Source organism: Hyperoodon ampullatus (genome assembly GCF_949752795.1).
Source record: "Hyperoodon ampullatus genome assembly, chromosome: 6".
NCBI lineage: Eukaryota > Metazoa > Chordata > Mammalia > Artiodactyla > Ziphiidae > Hyperoodon > Hyperoodon ampullatus.
In genome coordinates, this window is record NC_136919.1 from 37145662 (window position 1) to 37166905 (window position 21244).

At 37.7% G+C, this 21244-nt stretch overlaps 1 protein-coding gene across 2 annotated transcripts in view; it reads left to right on the forward strand.

Moving 5' to 3' along the window:
* Positions 1-21244, forward strand: part of HSDL2 (hydroxysteroid dehydrogenase like 2) — a 73223-nt gene that overhangs the window by 43489 nt on the left and 8490 nt on the right. The window contains exons 7-10 of one of the 2 annotated variants that reach the window (XM_079706849.1): positions 392-586; positions 2290-2361; positions 14581-14730; positions 18228-18356. In XM_079706849.1, the coding sequence (XP_079562975.1) occupies positions 392-586; positions 2290-2361; positions 14581-14730; positions 18228-18356 (546 nt within the window). The remainder of the gene's footprint in view (positions 1-391; positions 587-2289; positions 2362-14580; positions 14731-18227; positions 18357-21244) is intronic. The other variant, XM_079706850.1, reaches the window with a different exon arrangement.

The window sequence follows — 21244 nt, forward strand, 5'->3', positions numbered from 1 at the left end:
GATGTTAAAGTAGCTTGCCGAAAGTCACGGCATAGTTGGCTTAAAAATGTTAGTCACCTGATGTACAGCTCAGTGCTCTTGCTGTTATTCCTCACTGGCTTTCTTGTCTCTCAAGAATGGTATGCAAATTCTTTGAGCATTCTTAATCAGAAATCTAATTGAATGTTGCCATGAGTCTCATGAAGGAGTACTGTATAAGGCAGTGTTGTGTAGAGCAAGGAACATGTGTTGTCTACCCAGTTATGACAGTAAAACATTTGGCAAATCCTTTAAGCTCTCTGGACCTTTTTATCATCACCTGAGTTATGAAGAGATTATTTGTCTTGCTTGTTACTCCCATAGTCCTATTACTTGATTTAGAGTTACGTATGTGTGTTTGTTTTCCCTACAGCCATATACACTGCTGCTATGGATATGCTGGGAGGATCTGGTATTGAAAGCCAATGTAGAAAAGTTGATATCATTGCAGATGCTGCATATTGCATTTTCAAAAAGCCAAAAAGTTATACTGGCAACTTTATTATTGATGAAAATATCTTAAAAGAAGAAGGAATAAAAAATTTTGATGTCTATGCCATTACACCAGGTAATGCATATAGTTTTCAAAAGTAGTGATGTGTTTTTCCACATTTTCTGCAATGGACATACATCTGTTTTGTGTGCATGTTTATGTGATTATAAAATTAATATGCTCTTTTAAAAGCTGTCCTCCTAGTGAAAGGAAAAACCCAGACCAGCACAACTGGAAAAACAGAGAAAGGGAAAATAGAAGTGAGTTGAAGGCTTTTTAAGTGATGCACAGATAGAGAAGGTCACATCAGCTTCTAACCATTTCCAAATCTTGAAACCAAAAATGAAAATTAGTTTTTAAAGTTGGCCTTAAAATCACACAGTAAAGACTTTCTTCAAGGATATGGTAACAGATGATACAGTGGTGAGTTTTTTACAAAAACTTTTTAAGATTATGGGCTTTCCAAATGTTGTCTCTTAAGTGCAGTCTGAGAGTAACTTCATGATGAATGGTGAAGGTGAATGAACAGGGTCTACCCTATGTACAAGGGGGTATTTGAGAAGTTCTCAGAAGGCCCCTTGTTCAAAAATAATTCTTACCGTTGTAACTGTAGGTGAGGATGGTGATGATAATGCATTTTTACTTTATGTATAAAGTATACTATATAATAGACAATATAGCCCCAAATGGGAGTTGTATTTATTTGTGCAAAAGTGTATTTTAAATATTATTCATTAGGTTGAGCTTCTAGGTGACAGAAACCACATTTCTATTTGTATCATCCCTGTCTCTTCAGTTTGAACTGAATTGAATTAAATAGCTCTTTGCAGTTTTAAAAAACACTTTTATATACAGTATCTGTTTAGCCTTCATAGCAATCCTGTGAGGGAAGCAATATTGTATACTGATTAGGAACAAGTGGAGTTTGGGAGGAGATAACCCAGTTCCCATTTCTGCTCAGCTGCTCACTAGCTGGGCGGCCTTAGGCATGTCACCTGTTTTCTCTGAGCCTCACTTTCCTTATTGGTTAAAATAAGGGAAAGATAATTTCTACACAGGATTTTTGTAAGAACTAAATGCAATAAAGTATATAATGTGCTGGGCATGGTACCTGGCTTATGGTACAATTATAGTACTCAGTAGTTAATATTTATACAACTACTAAAGTAATTATCACTTTAGGTTTTAAAGACACAATGACACTGTGCATAGAACTTTAAATTTGATTTTAATTAAAAATCCTATCAAGTATTGAGAACTTAATATGATTATGGAATTATGATTAAGTGTTAGGATATAACAAAGACTGGTGCATTCCTGCCCTCCAGTTTTTTTAATCTTCTGAGAGGGAAAGACAGACACACATTAACAGAGATGGGAAACAAGTTCTTCTTAATGAGGAACCCCCTTCTCTCTGGGGCGCCAGGTAGGAAATGAGTCCAGAGCATTTTGGAGGGATGTAGCACAGAAGGGTTGCATGGATAGGTGAGAAGGGGCAAAAGCTCTTGGGAGAGCAGTTAAGGGCTTAACATAACAGGCAACTCTTTGGTTGGATCTTAAAGATGAAATTTGTTGAAGGAGAGGAGGATAACTGGATTACAGGAAAAGTGTTTTAGCTTAATGAAGGTCAGATAGTTTGACACTTCTCATGGGAGTCTTTTCCACAGCACCAGAATGATCAATAAAATAAAAACGTAACGTATATTAAACGGGTGTTAAAATCTTAATATACTCAAGTTGTTACATTAACCTGATTATTTTTGGGGTCAATTTTTCAGGCCATCCTTTGTTACCAGATTTCTTCCTGGATGAACAGCCTGTTACAGTTACCAAGAAACCGGAAACACATGGTAAGACATAGACCATGTTTTCTGTAGGAAAATAAAGTTACTAACTTACGTATTTCTTCCAAAATGTAGAATTGAACATTTTCGCCTTCTGCTTTAAAGCTTTTTCTTCTTTTCTTTTTTTTTTTTTTTTTTTTGGACGTGCTATGAGGTTTGTGGGATCTTAGTTCCCTGACCAGGGATAGAACCTGGGCCCCTGGCAGTGGAAGTGCCGAGTCCTAACCACTGGACTGCCAGGGAATTCCCTATTTTGTAATTTAAACTAGACAAGTAATGTCTTAGTTAATTCTAGCAAAGAAGGTTGTCTTTTCCTTCTACCAGTAAGAAGTTTTTGATATATTCTTTTCATTTGATTAAAAAAAAAAGTTGTCTTTAAAATAACACCTTTTTAAAGGTTTTATTTCTTTTCCTTGGCATTGTTTTTAGGTGTTTTGTGTTGATACTTTATTTTGAGGAAAAATGTGTCACATCAAAATACATCTGAAACCATTCTCAGAGTTTGTGCTGTGTGACTACTTTATGGGAGAAATTACCTGCAAAGGAGGTTTGGGTTTTACTTTGTTTTGTTTTTGTAGTTTAGAAACAATAGCTTTCTTGAATTGGTCCAGAGTTTACATTTTAATCTTTGTGTTCTGGCATGATGCCACTAACTTACTGAAAGATGTCAGAAGAAACACTCTTCAGTGAAACGCCATGAGAAGAATTTCTCTCGTGGTTTATTTTTTTTGGATGCACTGATCCTAGTTACCCTGCCAGGGATCCAACCCACGCCCCCCACAGTGAGAGTGCAGTGTCTTAACTGCTGGACCGCTAGGGAAGACCTCTCTCATGATTTATTAACAAGAATAGCAGTGCTTCGTCTGGGCCCTTACCTTATTTTTATATTATAGACTCTGTGAATCTCCTTAGTGACCATAGTTTCTTTAGGTGGAGGTTAGAAAGTTTAGGAAAACATTTCTTCTGTACCTTTAGGAAACCTATAGAACCTTACCACAATGCATTTCGGTGACAAACTTTATTTCTAGCTTAATCTTATCTTTTCTATCTTTATCTTTTCTTTGTCCGAATTTTTGGAGGCAATTTCAAAAAATTAAGTAATAAAAAAGGCAACTCTTCTTTTGTATTATAGATAATTTGAAAAATATAGAAGGGAAGACGGTCACTCATAATCCCATCGCCTAGAGATAACTCCTTTTAAAATTTAAATTTTTAAAAATTTAAAAAATTAGATCTTTGATTTGGTTGCCACATGGATATATCAGAGTATTAAAACAAGGCTGTCAATCTTTTCCTCAAAAGGCTTCATACAGAATGGCAGAAGTTAGTTAGAGAGCTTATCAAAGTCTAGAAGAGTCTATCTTCAAGATAGGCAAGTCCGAAATCCAGATTTTTGCCCAGTACCCTAAGATTGGATCTGTGTTTTAGAGGAAGATGCGTACAAACTAAGCTCATTTAAATACCAAATTTAAATAATAAGAACCACTTAACAATCACATACATTCATGTTGTTTTTCAACACATATTTATTGGGCACCTACCATATGGCAAACACTGTGCTAAGTACTTTGCATGCATTGTCTCATTTAATACTTACAGTCCTACAAGGCAGGTATCATTGTCCTCATTTTACTTTGGAGATCACAGAGCTGGCAGGTGGGCAGAGCCAGAATTTAAATTCGTATTTTTCTTATTCTAAAGTCCATATCCTTGGGCTTCCCTGGTGGCGCAGTGGTTGAGTCCGCCTGCCGATGCAGGGGACACGGGTTCGTGCCCCGGTCCGGGAAGATCCCACATGCCGCGGAGCGGCTGGGCCGGTGAGCCATGGCCGCTGAGCCTGTGCGTCCGGAGCCTGTGCTCCACAACGGGAGAGGCCACAACAGTGAGAGGCCCGCGTACCGCAAAAAAAATAAATAAATAAAGTCCATATCCTTAACCAGAAAACTTAAATTAATTTCCTAACTCCTGAATACTTGAAGTATTAGCATATTTTCCCCCCAGTAATCCAATTTATTTTATAATGAGGAGTTGCCATCTCACGGACTAAATGTGGAGTTGCTGTGAGCAGCTCGTTCTCTCCCTCTGGGCATAATGACATAGAGAACAGAATCATAGTCAGAAGATTGTTTCATGACCATGGACTCAGAATAAGATGGGTTAGATAAGCAGAATGTAAGATAAATGTTTACTGACATCGGGCTTTGATAGGAGTGATTTTTGTCTTTGGGATCAGAATATGTCAGGTGCATTGACTGCAATCCCTATATCCATCTCTACAGGCGGGATGCCCTCATCTTTGAGGTCAGAATTCTCAGATTTCTTTGGCTAAAGCCTCTCTTCCCTGTACAAAAAATTAAGTGAAGAAGTGATGTTTCAGTCAACTGCAATTCTACTTGACATTTTCTGTAGATATATTAATATATTCATATAAGTAGTAGCTCAGTATTTCTGGCCTGAGATCTAACTTAACTCTTTCAGGTGATTTTTTACATCCATATCCAGATCTATTGTATGTTGATTTCACAGTGTCTCTCCCAGAAATCAGTGTGTATCCCTCATTTCCAAAGGGGGAGGAAAATATTGACAGCCTTGTACTTTTTCTGGTATTTGTGCTTTGTGTATTTGTTTTGTATAACATATATGTAATTATTATTTTTTTCAATAAATTTATTTATTTATTTATTTATGGCTGTGTTGGGTCTTCATTGCTGTGCACAGGCTTTCTCTAGTTGCAGTGAGCGGGGGCTACTCTTTGTTGTAGTGCGTGGGCTTCTCATTGTGGTGTTTTCTTGTTGCAGAGTATGGACTTTAGGCATGCGGGCCCAGTAGTTGTGGTTTGCAGGCTCTAGAGCACAGGCTAAGTAGTTGTGGCGCACGGGCTTAGTTGCTCCTTGGTATATGGGATCTTCCCGGACCAGGGCTCAAACCCGTGTCTCCTGCATTGGCAGGCGGATTCTTAACCACTGGGCCACCAGGGAAGCCCTCTTCATTGATTTTTCCCGCCCATTGCAACACAGGGAGTTCACTCAGTCTTTTTTTTTTTCAACCTCTAGTTTATTTTTTCTTTTTTTCTTTAGTTATAGTTTTAATTGCTTCTATTCCAGTTTTTCTGGATTGCCCTCAAAAACACTTAGTCTGGCTACCCTGTCCCTTTCCCCTGTAGTTTTCACTATCTTTTGTTACTATTTCCATATTTTTGTTCTTTTCTTCTGCATTCTGAGAGACCCTTTCAAGTTTGTACTCTGTATTACTGATAAGATTTTAGACACATTCATCTCTCTTCCATATTGCTCCTAATGTTTATTTTAACTCTGCTATTATACTTTTTGTTTGTCATGTTTCCCATTTCCTTTTTCATTTTATTTTATTGTTTTTTCATCTCAGCCAGTTATATATGACTTTCTGCCCTTGTTTTATATTAGTTTTCATGTGAAGGAGTTCTTGTGACATTTCTGTGACATTTCTTTTTTTTTTTTTTTTTTTTTTTTTGTGGAACGCAGGCCTCTCACTGTTGTGACCTCTCCCGTTGCGGAGCACAGGCTCCGGACACGCAGTATCAGTGGCCACAGCTCAGGGCCCAGCTGCTCCGCGGCATGTGGGATCTTCCCAGACCGGGGCGCGAACCCGTGTCCCCTGCATTGGCAGGCGGACTCTCAACCATTGCGCCACCAGGGAAGCCCCATATTTCTGTGACATTTCTTAATCATAGTTTTGGGAGTCAGGATGTCTCTGGTTTATGATTCTCTGGCCAGGTGGTCCATGGCTTAGGGGCCTGTTAATTCATCTTGCTCTGAGTTTGTACAGTAATGATGCAATCTACAGCAGCAGTTTTAGTACATCAATGATGTCATCAACAACAGCAGTTTTAGTCATCTGACTCTGGTTGATTAGTGTTCAATTAGCATAGGATTGAGGTCAGACTGGACAAGAAAGGCACCAAGGTCAGAGGAGACAAGAAAGAGAATAAAGTTTTGGGGCTTCCCTGGTGGCACAGTGGTTAAGAATCCGCCTGCCACCTCAATACATAAGGCAAATACTAACAGCCATAAAAGAGGAAATTGACAGTAACACATTCATAGTAGGGGACTTTAACACCCCACTTTCACCAATGGACAGATCATCCAAAATGAAAATAAATAAGGAAACACAAGCTTTAAATGATACATTAAACAAGATGGACTTAATTGATATTTGATATTTATATATTTGATATTTATATATTTGATATTTATATATTACATCCAAAAACAACAGAATACGTATTTTTCTCAAGTGCTCATGGAACATTCTCCAGGATAGATCATATCTTGGGTCACAAATCAAGCCTTGTTAAATTTAAGAAAATTGAAATTGTATCGAGTATCTTTTCTGACCACAACACTATGAGACTAGATATCAATTACAGGAAAAGATCTGTAAAAAATACAAACACATGGAGGCTAAACAATGCACTACTTAATAAGGAATCAAAGAGGAAATCAAAAAATACCTAGAAACAAATGACAATGGAGACACGACGACCCAAAATCTATGGGATGCAGCAAAAGCAGTTCTAAGAGGGAAGTTTATAGCAATACAATCCTACCTTAAGAAACAGGAAGCATCTCAAATAAACAACCTAACCTTGCACCTAAAGCAATTAGAGAAAGAAGAACAAAAAAACCCCAAAGTTAGCAGAAGGAAAGAAATCATAAAGATCAGATCAGAAATAAATGAAAAAGAAATGAAGGAAATAATACCAAAGATCAATAAAACGAAAAGCTGGTTCTTTGAGAAGATAAACAAAATTGATAAACCATTAGCCAAACTCATCAAGGAAAAAAGGGAGAAGACTCAAATCAATAGAATTAGAAATGAAAAAGGAGAAGTAACAACTGACACTGCAGAAATACAAAAGATCATGAGAGATTACTACAAGCAACTCCATGCCAATAAAATGGACAACCTGGAAGAAATGGACAAATTCTTAGAAATGCACAACCTTCCAAGACTGAACCAGGAAGAAATAGAAAATATGAACAGACCAATCACAAGCACTGAAATTAAGACTGTGATTAAAAATCTTCCAACAAACAAAAGCCCAGGACCAGATGGCTTCACAGGCGAATTCTATCAACGTTTAGAGAAGAGGTAACACCTATCCTTCTCAAACTCTTCCAAAATATAGCAGAGGGAGGAACACTCCCAAATTCATTCTGTGAGGCCACAATCACCCTGATACCAAAACCAGACAAAGATGTCACAAAGAAAACTACAAACCAATATCACTGATGAACATAGATGCAAAAATCCTCAACAAAATACTAGCAAACAATTCAACAGCACATTAAAAGGATCATATACCATGATCAAGTGGGGTTTATTCCAGGAATGCAAGGATGCTTCAATGTACGCAAATCAATCAACGTGATACACCATATTAACAAATTGAAGGAGAAAAACCATATGATCATCTCAATAGATGCAGAGAAAGCTTTCGACAAAATTCAACACCCATTTATGATAAAAAACCTTGCAGAAACTAGGCATAGAAGGAACTTTCCTCAAAATAATAAAGGCCATATATGACAAACCCACAGCCAACATCATCCTCAATGGTGAAAAACTGAAACCATTTCCACTAAGATCAGGAACAAGACAAGGTTGCCCACTCTCACCACTCTTTTTCAACATAGTTTTGGAAGTTTTAGCCACAGAAGTCAGAGAGGAAAAAGAAATAAAAGGAATGCAAATCTGAAAAGAAGAAGTAAAGCTGTCACTGTTTGCAGATGACATGATACTATACATAGAGAATCCCAAAGATGCTACCAGAAAACCACTAGAGCTAATCAATGAATTTGGTAAAGTAGCAGGATACAAAATTAATGCACAGAGATCTCTGGCATTCCTATACACTAATGATGAAAAATCTGAAAGTGAAATTAAGAAAACACTCCCATTTACCATTGCAACAAAAAGAATAAAATATCTAGGAATAAACCTACCTAAGGAGACAAAAGACCTGTATGCAGAAAATTATAAGACACTGATGAAAGAAATTAAAGATGACACAAATAGATGGAGAGATATATCATGTTCTTGGATTGGAAGAATCAACATTGTGAAAATGACTCTACTACCCAAAGCAATCTACAGATTGAATGCAATCCCTATCAAACGACCACTGGCATTTTTCACAGAACTAGAACAAAAAATTTCACAATTTGTATGGAAACACAAAAGACCCCAAATAGCCAAAGCAATCTTGAGAATGAACAATGGAGCTGGAGGAATCAGGCTCCCTGACTTCAGACTATACTACAAAGCTACAGTAATTAAGACAGTATGGTACTGGCACAAAAACAGAAATATAGATCAATGGAACAGGATAGAAAGCCCAGAGATAAACCCACGCACATATGGTCACCTTATTTTTGATAAAGGAGGCAAGAATATACAATGGAGAAAAGACAGCCTCTTCAATAAGTGGTGCTGGGAAAACTGGACAGGTACATGTAAAAGTATGAGATTAGAACACTCCCTAACACCATACACAAAAATAAGCTCAAAATGGATTAAAGACCTAAATGTAAGGGCAGAAACTATCAAACTCTTAGAGGAAAACATAGGCAGAACACTCTATGACATAAATCACAGCAAGATCCTTTTTGACCCACCTCCTAGAGAAATGGAAATAAAAACAAAAATAAACACATGGGACCTAATGAAACTTAAAAGCTTCTGCACAGCAAAGGAAACCATAAACAAGACCAAAAGACCACCCTCAGAATGGGAGAAAATATTTGCAAATGAAGCAACTGACAAAGGATTAATCTCCAAAATTTATAAGCAGCTCATGCAGCTCAATAACTAAAAAACAACCCAATCCAAAAATGGGCAGAAGACCTAAATAGACATTTCTCCAAAGAAGATATACAGATTGCCAACAAACATATGAAAGAATGCTCAACATCATTAATCGTTAGAGAAATGCAAGTCAAAATTACAGTCAGATATCATCTCACACCAGTCAAAATGGCCATCATCAAAAAATCTACAAACAATAAATGCTGGAGAGGGTGTGGAGAAAAGGGAACACTCTTGCACTGCTGGTGGGAATGTAAATTGATACAACCACTATGGAGAACAGTATGGAGGTTCCTTAAAAAACTACAAATAGAACTACCATATGACCCAGCAATCCCACTACTGGGCATATATCCTGAGAAAACCATAATTCAAAAAGAGTCATGTACCAAAATGTTCATTGCAGCTCTATTTACAATAGCCAGGACATGGAAGCATCCTAAGTGTCCATCATCGGATGAATGGATAAAGAAGATGTGGCACATATATACAATGGAATATTACTCAGCCATAAAAAGAAACGAAATTGAGATATTTGTAGTGAGGTGGATGGACCTAGAGTCTGTCCTACAGAGTGAAGTAAGTCAGAAAGAGAAAAACAAATACCGTATGCTAACACATATATATGGGATCTAAGAAAAAAAAAGAAAGAAGGTCATGAAAAACCTAGGTGTAAGACGGGAATAAAGGCACAGACCTAGTAGAGAATGGACCTGAGGATGTGGGGAGCTGGAAGGGTAGGTTGTGACAAAGTGAGAGAGTGGCATGGACATATATACACTACCAAACGTAGAATAGATAGCTAGTGGGAAGCAGCCACATAGCACAGGGAGATAAGCTCGGTGCTTTGTGACCACCTAGAGGGGTGGGATAGGGAGGGTGGGAGGGAGGGAGACGCAGAGGGAAGAGATATGGGAACATGTGTATATGTATAACTGATTCACTTTGTGATAAAGCAGAAACTAACACACCATTTTAAAGCAAATATACTCCAATAAAGATGTTAAAAAAAAAAAGAATCCGCATGCCAATGCAGGGGACATAGGTTCATGCCCTAGCCCAGGAAGATCCCACATGCCGAGGAGCACCTAAGCCCATGCGCCACAACTACTGAGCCTACGCTCTAGAGCCCACGAGCCATAACTACTGAGCCCATGTGCTGAAACTACTGAAGCCCGCGTGCCTAGAGCCCGTGCTCTGGAACAAGGGAAGCCTCTGCAATGAGAAGCCCCTGCACTGCAACGAAGAGTAGCCCCTGCTCACTGCAACTAGAGAAAAGCCAGCGCACAGCAACAAAGACCCAACGACATAGCCAAAAATAAAATAAATAAAATAAATTGATTAAAATAAAAAAAGAAAGTACTGCTTGACTGAGAAAGACAAATATCATTTTAAAAAAAGGGAATAAAGTTTTGGATAGAGAGACTAATCATAAACCTGGTAAACTTGTTTTAGGGGAACTTGGTTTCATTTTGTTTCTCAAAAGTTTCCATATTTGTTGTGTACTGAATGTACCTTTCAAATATATTATTGGTTTGTTTTTTGTCTCCTAACATTTTATTCTCTTGTGCAGAGTCATCATGCTATGTCTAAATATTTCAGGTGTTAAATGATGCAGTTTATCTCTTGGCAAGTGTCTTTCAAGGCTACACTGTAGTTTTTGCTGCCATCTCCTTGGCGTCTCAGATGATAAAGATGATATATTGATTAATAGACAAATCACCTGAAGTAGGAGTTCCAGCAGTTATTATATGACAAACTTAGTTCTGTCTGGTATTATACCTACTAAAACCAAATACATTCCTATATATTTCCTGCCTCCAGAAACTCGAAGGAAGCCTGTGTCTTTGCTTTCCTCACTTTTAGCAGCCTCTGCTTGGTCCAGTTCTCCTGAGTTTAGGTCTTGGTTCTCTGCTCAGCCTTTATGTTGGCTATATAAAATTACATAGTTAGACAAAGAGGAAAATGTAGAGGAAGCATTACCCAGTCAGACTGCCTGGGTTAGAATTCCTGCTGTGCCACATACTGCCATGTAACCTTAGGTGTGTCACTGAGTATTCCAGTTGCCATTTTAAAACCTCGCTCCTTTTTACTTTAATCTTGAATTGTGTTTATTTTATTAAACATGTTGAAATGCTTTCTTAAACAAGACACATTATAAATAAGAAGGGGGAAACTAACTTTTTATATTTATTTTATATCTGGTCACCTTCATTAGTTTTTGTCTTGTTTTAGACTTCTAATAGTTTCTAATAGAGAGACAGTTACTGAAAGCATAGACTTTGGGATAAGACAGATCTGGGTACAAGTCCTGTCCCTGTCACTTATATCTGTGACCTTGGACAAGTCACTTTAGCTCTCTGAAACAGTTTTCTCAGCTCTCACTTTCCTTATGTGAGTATCATGAGGATTAAGTATAATAGATAGTGCATGATATTGTGAAATTTATATAGTAAGTCCCCTATAAATGTTAGTTGATGTAATTATCATTGAGTAATTATCTTGAATTTCCTAAATGCCCGAACTTACTGTCTACCTATAATAATAGTATCTTACAGGATTATTTCTGGCATATATCTTAATATACTGACTCGAACTTCCAGGAGAATTCAGAAATATTTATTGAAACTATTTCTTTTAGGTATTCTTATTTTATTCTTAATTTTAATGGGAAAATCTTTAGATTTTACCCATAAGTAATGTATTAGATGTTGATTTAGATTTTTTATCAGTTGTTTAGATTAATGTCTACATTTTTATTATATATTTTCTATATTTTATTTTTTGTTATATTTTGAGTATGGCAGTCAATTGGGTAACTTCCTTTTTCTATGTTCTTTTCCTTGAAGGTTTGACATATCTCACCTACTAAGTTATTTGAGTCTTTTCTGAAGTTGTTTCTTTGAAAATGTTTTTATTTTGTCATTCAATTATTGGCTTTTTCTAAAATAAAAAAACCAGAACTGTCCATTTGAAGCTTTAAAATTTATTTAAGGGTTGACATGTAGTATTCATTTATAATTAAAAATTTTTCATATTTATTTTATCCCTTTTCTCTTTTTAAAGTTTTTTTTCTCCTTTTTTCTATGATCAAATTTTCCAGAAAGTTGCCCAATTTTACTGTATCTTATTGTTTTTCCTCAAAAGAACCAGATTTTAAATTTTATTTTGTTTTTCATTCTACTGCTTTTCTCTTTACTGATTCATTATTTCTTTTTATAACAGCTTTGAGGTATAATTTACATATACCAAAAATTCACCATTTTAAAGTATGTAGTTAAGTGATTTTTAGTATATTCACAAAATTCTGCAATCATTTGATTCATTACTTTAAAAATGTTTGCTTTATTTTTTTCTCTTTTCTGCTCTCTTTGAGGTCACACGTTTTTGTTCCTTTTCTTGTTTGTTAGGCTAATATTCATTTTTATTCCTTTAAAAATAATAAAATAATTTTGACTGTGCATTTACCCCCTTAATGTAACTTTGGCCACATCCAATAGATTTTGTAATGTAATTTAATCAATTTTGATACCATTTTAAATTAATTTGTATAGAAAAGCTTAGTACAGAAAAGCATAAAGAAAATTTTTGAAATCACATGTAACTCACCATCCAAGTATAAATACTGTCTGTATTTTGGCTTCTTTCCAGTCTCTTTTATTTTTTGAAAATATAACTTAAAATTCATATCCACAAATATATACTTTACCTGATTGGATCATATTATATTTAATTGTATATACTTCATTTTACTTAGCATTATATTGTGAATATTATCCAGGTCTTCAAAAACAAATTTTTGAAATTGGAAACTTAGTATTGTATCACATGAATGTAATATTTATTTTAGTGGTTTGTAATTGTTTCATTTTATAAATGTTACAGGATTTTCTTATAGTGGATCACTGAAAGTGGATAATCAGGCAGTGGGAGGGTTCCTGATACATACTATGAAACTTCCTTCCAGAATTATAAATATTGGCATTATATGAGTATCTCCCTCACTACACTGTCAGCATTAAATATTGAAATACATATCTGAATTTTTAAACTGGCTTCAAAATACCATAATAATAATATATTCTTTGCTCCATTGGATCTTAAGTATTTCACCTTTAATATCTGCTGAACTTTGTGAGAAGGATTTTACTGTTTATTTGTGTCTGGAAACATCATAATGGAAGGTAGTTTATATTCAATAAATTTAGGATACTTTTGAATTGGTTATGTTGTACCCTGGAGTATCTTTATGGTGTCAGTTAGATTTTATTTAATAGCCTTTGGTGAGTTATATTGGACAAGATGGTGGGGTATAATTTGAGTTGGGAGATAGATGGAGAGTTAATCTTCAGCCTAGAGTACAGATTGTCCTTTGAGTTAGTTTAAATAACAAATTATTCTCAACTGTTTCTGGGGGCAGCCAAACTGCCCACAAATAATTCCAGGAGGATAAATAAAGACACAGAGGTTGGTATTGGGGGACAGCTTCATGCTATGGGATTCGAACAGTCCTATGCACTGCAGATCTCCCCTGGCTCATCATATGCTGAATGGTTATGGCCAATGGTTTAAGTGAATACAAAATTTAAAATGTGGCAACCTCTATTCCCCTGACCTTGCGTTTCTAGGTAGTGGGGCCTTCATGAGACTAATACATGGTTTGGCCTACCTCTTCATCTAGTGGGAGGAACCAATCTGATTGAGATTGGGAGAAGATATGAGTTTGTGTGGTTTAGACCCTTTTGAGCCTTCTTTCTTTCAGAGTAGACTATCATCAGTTTTCACATGATCTTTACTTACAGAGGCATTTCCATTCCTTGATGGGAGGAGGCAGGTTCAATCCAGGGATGAAAAGACTAGGTGAATATGTTTAATTTAGAGGTAAAGTTATTGAGAAGTTCACTTGGCTGTTGATTCAAGCTACAGTCGCCAATTCATCTCCACCCATTTACACAGTTGATATTCTGATCTCCATCTTTCTGACTCCACAGACTTCTTTTCTCATTTGGTTTTGGAACTCAGGGACGATGATAAAGGAGTGATTAATTGTTACCATTAAAACTCTTAATAGGTTGTTTAAATCTGTTTATTATAAACACTGTATAAATTAGTGGGTTTTTTAAAAAGCTAATCTGAGAGGTAGTCTTTTACTTGAAGATTATAAACCATTTCCATTTATAACCATAACTGACATGTTTGGGTGTTATTCCATCAGTTTGATTTATGCTTGTATGCTTTAAGATGCCACTGAATGTATTTAAGGTCATTTTGGTTAAATGGGTCTAATTGGTAGCAAGTCTGTTTGCTAATTAATTAATTTTGTATGTGACCTTACATTGCCTAGGCTTTAAAGGTACTTATAGCAATAACATTTTATAGGTGCTCCTCCAGAATTGAAAGAAGAGGAGGCGCAGCCACCACAAAAACCACGTTCTGGAGCTGTGGAAGGAACATTTAGAATTGTTAAGGACTCTCTCAGTGATGATATTGTTAAAGCCACTCAAGCAATCTATCAGTTTGAACTCTCAGGTAAGGGTTACTTCTGGTAATCTGGAACTTTTTTTTTTTTTTTTTTTTTTTTTTTGCGGTATGCGGGCCTCTCACTGTTGTGGCCTCTCCCGTTGTGGAGCACAGGCTCCGGACGCGCAGGCTCAGCGGCCATGGCTCACGGGCCCAGCTGCTCCGCGGCATATGGGATCCTCCCGGACCGGGGCACGAACCCGTATCCCCTGCATCGGCAGGCGGACTCCCAACCACCGCGCCACCAGGGAGGCCCGTAATCTGGAACTTTTATGAAACAAAGTAGGATATTTCCCTTGGAAGTATATCAGCCTCCAGTAGTAATAACCTGGAATAGTTGGCTATATCCAGACCCTTACCCGAGAATGTAGACATTTAAGAATAGCAAATAACTACTGATTTGTATTTTTGTGTTCTTTTCTTTTTGGTTTTTGTCCATCTATTAAGTTTCTGATTTGTGGTTACCATGGAGTTCATATATGTTGACCCATAATTATATCTATTTGTTTTAAACTGGTATTTCCACATATAAGTGATAGACCTGTTTTCTACTTGTTTTTTTAGTTCTTCTCTGTTCTACTGATTTGTATTTTTAAGTTAATATCAGTGCATATGGACATATGTAAAATAAAATTTCCTTACAGGTACTTCCAGTGTTAAATAACTCCTTAGTGTATGTAATTGAGAGAAAATCCTATTTAGAAGGATATATGGATCATGACAGGTAGTATAATACAGTCATTTATCAACCATGCGCACCTTGCCTGTTTTTTGGGTTTTTTTGGCTGCACCACGGGCTTATGGTATCTTACTTCCCGGACAAGGGATTGAACCAGGGCCCACAGCAGTGAAAGGGCCGAGTCCTAAGCACTGGACTGCCAGGGAACTCCCTTGCCATTTTTTTACCTTTGAGATTATTCAGGTCAGTCTGAATGCAGTCAGATTTTAAAATCTCTCAGTATTTTTCTTCTCAACATAGTATTAATGCATGTTGACAAGAGTTTTAAGAATTAGCTACCACAGTCCCATTGTACTCAAACTTTGACATTATCAGTTCTTTTATCCTTTGTCACCTCTATTTTATCTTAATCCATCTGCATCTTCCTGTTTTTACTTCCTTTTCTTAGAACCCATGGTCCATTGCTGCAATCACTCTTTTACCTGTATCCTAAACTTCCTGACCTGGTGCTTATGTCACCAGCTGTCATAATCCTAGTCCTGGATGATCAAACTCTCTGGCTGCTCCACACTTGCATCCAGGCTGCTAAGTCTTGCTGGAGAAATGGCAGGGGGTGGGGGGTGGAATCACATCACCCAGTGAATCTGTACCAGTAAAAATTCATCACTGCTCCTCTCCAATGTCAGAATTCTGTGTTTCTGTGGTCAGCTTATTGCCTCATTGTCCACAGTGACTCTTTTAAACCTCTCAGTGTTCCTCAAGTCTCCCATCTCTCCCTTCACCACTTCCCTGCCAGTTTCAGCAGATAAAGTGACCTCCTCTTTCACAGAGATAAGGGAAGCCTACAGACAGGAATTGCTTCACCTTCCTGCCATCTGATAGCAAACTGTTGTAGGCATTGACCTCTCTTCCTCCTCTCCCAACAGGCAGAGTTCAACTCCACATCCATGCATCCTAAGCTTTAATGTCCATACTGATCACCGCTGGGCATGCTAAAAATGCAGAATCTGATTCAGTAGGTTTGTGGTAGGGTCTGAAGTTTGCATTTCTGATGTGATGACAGTACTGCAGTTCATGGATCACATTTTGAGTAGCAAAGTTCTAGATCCCATTTCCTCCAGCCTCCTCAGGAAATGTGTGCTGTCTCTTCCACCTGTTCATTCTGAAGCCTCTTTCCCAGTGGTTTTTTAACATTCCCAAAGTCTATTCTATCTTTAAAAAAAACCCAACAATAACAACCTTCCCAATCACACCCCCCACCCCCCATCTTTCTTCTCCCTTTCAGAGCCAAACTTATTTTCATCTACAGTTCACTCTGTTCTGGTGTCATTTATCTCCATTCCACTGAATTTGCTCTCACCAAGGTCCTCGGTGGCTTCTGTGCCACCACTGGGCATTTGTCATTCTTACCTTGTCACCACTCTGCAGCATTTGATGCTGTTGACCTCTCTTTCCTTCTGGAAATGCTCCATTGCTTTTTTCTGCGTCCGTAATCATGTCTTGTCAGTCTCCTGTGCTAGATGCTTCTCCATCCTTTCCTTAAATGTTGATATTCTTCAGGTCACTGTCTTAGCACTCTTTATTCTCTACAGACTTTGTCTAGGAAAACCCCAACCCCTCACATAGCTTTAGTGACCATAGGGGCTGGTTCTTTATGTATCTATCTTCCTGGCCCGGTCAGACTTCATTTGACATTTTCATTTGGCTGTCACAAAGGTACCTCAATCTGAAAATGTCCGTAACAACTCACCATTCCCAATACCTGCCTTTGGCACTACTTGTTAAATCTGCTCTTCTTTAGTAGTTCTCTCAGTAAAAAACAGCAATATTTACCCAGCTTCCCAAGCCAAAGCAGATCATTCTTCTGCACCCTCCCTACCTTTTCCTCTTCATTCAATCAATTACCTAGTTTTGTGATATTGCTTTGAAATTCTCTCTCAAATATGCGGACTTTTTTCCATTTCCACTGCTGCGATCCTGACCCAGGCATACATCCTCAAGCTCCTGAACAACCCCAGTACCTTCCTAAATTGTCCTCTGTATCCTCTTTATCCCTCTCCAATATCTTCTCTACACTGCTGTTAGGGTGATCTATTTAAAATACAAACCTAATGTCATTCTCCTTCCATGGCGTATGGATGAAATCAGTGAACCCTTTACATGGCTTACTGTGCTCTGCAACTGGACTGCCTAACAAGCTTATCTGAGGCTACCATCCACTCTCTTTGTAATTCCAGTCCTTCTGTTCCTTTTTTCAGTTCCTCATCGAGCAAATATTATTTATTTATTTGTTTGTTTGGCTGCACTGGGTCTTAGTTGAGGCATGTGGGATCTTCGTTGCCATGTGCAGAATCTTTAGTTGCAGCGTGTGGGATCCTTAGTTGTGAATTCTTAGTTGTGGCACGCGAACTCTTAGTTGTGGCACGTAAACTCTAGTTGCAGCATGTGGGATCTAGTTCCCTGACCAGGGATCAAACCTGGGCCCCCTGCGTTGGGAGCACGAAGTCTTAGCCACTGGACCACCAGGCAAGTCCCCCATCTAGCAAATTCTTACTTAACTTTTAAATCTCAGCTGGGCTTTCCTGACTCCACATCACCCTCCACTTCCTGTTTTGTAAGAACCACGTTATTGAAGAGTCTTCAGAGCCTAGCCAAGTGCCTGGCCCATAACAAGTACTTAATAAATATTGGCTGAATTTGTTAGAGGCCTGGGGATTTCAACCTGGGTAACAGCATTATATATGATTATTCTAATTGTACAGTTATTAAGTTTAAGAAAAACAGGGCTTCTTTAACATTTATTTCTCTATCTTTCTTTTCTGTGTAGGTGAAGATGGTGGAACATGGTTTCTTGATCTTAAAAGCAAGGGTGGCAATGTTGGATATGGAGAGCCCTCTGATCGGGCAGATGTGGTGATGAGTATGTCTACTGATGATTTTGTAAAAATGTTTTCAGGTGAGTTTTAACTTTACTTGTTTACTGATTGTTCAAGGAAAATTCTATTAGGTAGGCTTCATTTCTACTAGTTGGACTAAGATATCATTTCCAATAACACCTTGGTTACCAGAGGTGCTGAACTTAGCTGCAGCTTGTTTATCAAGAGTAAGATCATGCTTCAATCTTGCCAACTATTGTAATAGGAAATTGCAGCCATCTCCCATGGCCCAGTGACCCTGCTTTCTGTGGAATCCATCACTAAGAAGAGCGTCTGCATAATTTTCTGCTCTGCCCATGTATCTCTAAATGTGCCAGAAAAATTTTAAGGGTAATTTTTTTCTATTTTCTACTCTTAAAACACTACTCCAGATGGTAAGTTAATTAACACATGTAATTATTAGAAGCAGCACTTAAATTTTTTTTTTTAATTTATTTATTTTTGGCTGCATTGGGTCTTCATTGCTGCGTGCAGGCTTTCTCTAGTTGCGGAGAGCAGGGGGCTACTCTTTGTTGCGGTGAGTGGGCTTCTCATTGCAGTGGCTTCTCTTGTTGCAGAGCTTGGGCTCTAGGTGCGTGGGCTTCAGTAGTTGTGGTACGCGGGCTCAGTAGCTGTGGCTCGCGGGCTCTAGAGCGCAGGCTCAGTAGTTGTGGTGCACAGGCTTAGTTGCTCCTCAGCATGTGGGATCATCCCAGACCAGGGATCGAACCCATGTCCCCTGCATTGGCAGGCAGATTCTTAACCACTGCACCATCAGGGAAGTCCCAGAAGCAGCACTTTAAACAAAAGTATTTTAACATTTTAATCTGAAGATCCTAAAGATTTATTTAATGAGTTATAAATGTTATTTATTCTTTATTCTGTTTTAATCTTTATAAATTGAAGATCATAGTGTATTCTGTGCCCTGTAAGTCTCGCTTTCCATTTCTAACCCAGGATGCTAATGGCCTACATACTATGTGAGCCAGTTTGTGTGTGATGTTACTAATGATTGAGGTTTCTTCAACTTTCCCCCCCTTTTTGTAAACAGTAGTGCTAAATATTCATGGTACAAAAATTAGAAAATATGCTTAGGAAAAAAGAAAATAAATAAAATTATTATTATTATTATTATTATTATTTTTGCGGTATGCGGGCCTCTCACTGTTGTGGCCTCTCCCGTTGTGGAGCACAGGCTCCGGACGCGCAGGCTCAGCGGCCATGGCTCACGGGCCCAGCTGCTCCGCGGCATGTGGGATCTTCCCGGACCGGGGCACGAACCCGTGTCCCCTGCATCGGCAGGCAGACTCCCAACCACTGCGCCACCGGGGAAGCCCATAAAATTATTTTTTATTGTACTATACCGAAAGATAATCATCAGTTGATTTTTGGTTTAAAGTCATATATATTTTTTTATGAGTGTATATAAATATGTAAGTGTGCTTATAAAAACAAGATTATAGCATTGCTGCTGTTTGGTAACCTTTTTCACTTAGTACTTAGTACATTATAAGTACTTAGTACTTAAAAGTACTAGTGTACTTAAAAGTACATTAAAAGTACTTAGTACATTATAACATCTTTTAATGATAATGAATAGTTATCGCTTTAATCATTTTTTTAAAATAAATATATTGATTGATTGATTTTTGGCTGACTTGGGTCTTTGTTGCTGTGTGCAGGCTTTCTCTAGTTGCGGCGAGCGGGGCCTACTCTTTGTTGCGGTGCACGGTCTTCTTACTGCAGTGGCTTCTCTTGTTGCGGAGCACGAGCTCTAGGCATGCGGGCTTCAATAGTTGTGGCTCGCGGGCTCTAGAGCACAGGCTCAGTAGTTGTGGCACACGGGCTCTAGAGCACAGGCTCAGCAGTTGGGGAGCATGGGCTTAGTTTCTCTGTGGCACATGTGATCTTTCTGGACCAGGGCACGAACCTGTGTCGCCTGCATTGGCAGGCGGATTCTTAACCACTGCGCCACCAGAGAAGCCCCTCTTTAATCATTTTAATAGTTTCTTTAGTGTTTGTTTAGTGTTTCAAAATCTCTTTCTCTGTAGGGCTTAAACATAGTGCTTTGAATGCTAAATAAATGTTTGGTAAATTTGAACCTTATAAATATGCAATATTTTGAACTTAAAGACCTTTAAAAATAAAAAAATTATTGTCAGTTTCCAAACAGAAATAACAGTAATTATAGATAATATGTATATGATTACTATTGAGTTAAGCAATATTCCCAATAATGGTTTGAGATAAAAGATTTTCTCTATTTTATAAAAAGGGAGACTGAAGTATTGCTTAATTAAATAATAAACCCAGAGTCACTTGGTGGGTGAGTCAATGTTGGAGTTAGAATTCGAATCCAAGCTAATTCGCCATCTCATGCACTTCTAAATTATGTTATTTTGCCTTCCAAAGGTGAAAGAATCAAGTTACCTCCTTAATTTACGTTTTATTTGTGTAGCATAAACTTGTAATGGGCTTTCCATTTATATCTTTCTGTGAATGTGCTCCTGGATTGGCTAGGGGAGGTAAGTCAGCTAAATGAGTGATTTAAAAACATATATATATTCTTATAAGGTTTATTTTATTTTATTTATTTTGGCAACGCCAAGTGGCACGTGGGATCTTAGTTCCTCAACCAGGGATCGAACCCACACTTCTTGCAGTGGAAGCACAGAGTCTTAACCACTGGACCGCCAGGAAAGTCCCTTATAAGGTTTATTTTATAGCAGCAGTTCAGATTGGGAGCAAATAACTTTGCTTCTGCTTCTTACATCTTTTCATTCTTATTCTTTATCCCATCTACTGTCCTTTGAATGGGTGCAATTTAGATCTTATATCCTAAGCATTCTCTTTTAAGAAGCCATAGCCATTTCTGTGACCTAATCTATAGAGTGGATATGTTATAAATATAAAAAATTAAAGCAACTAG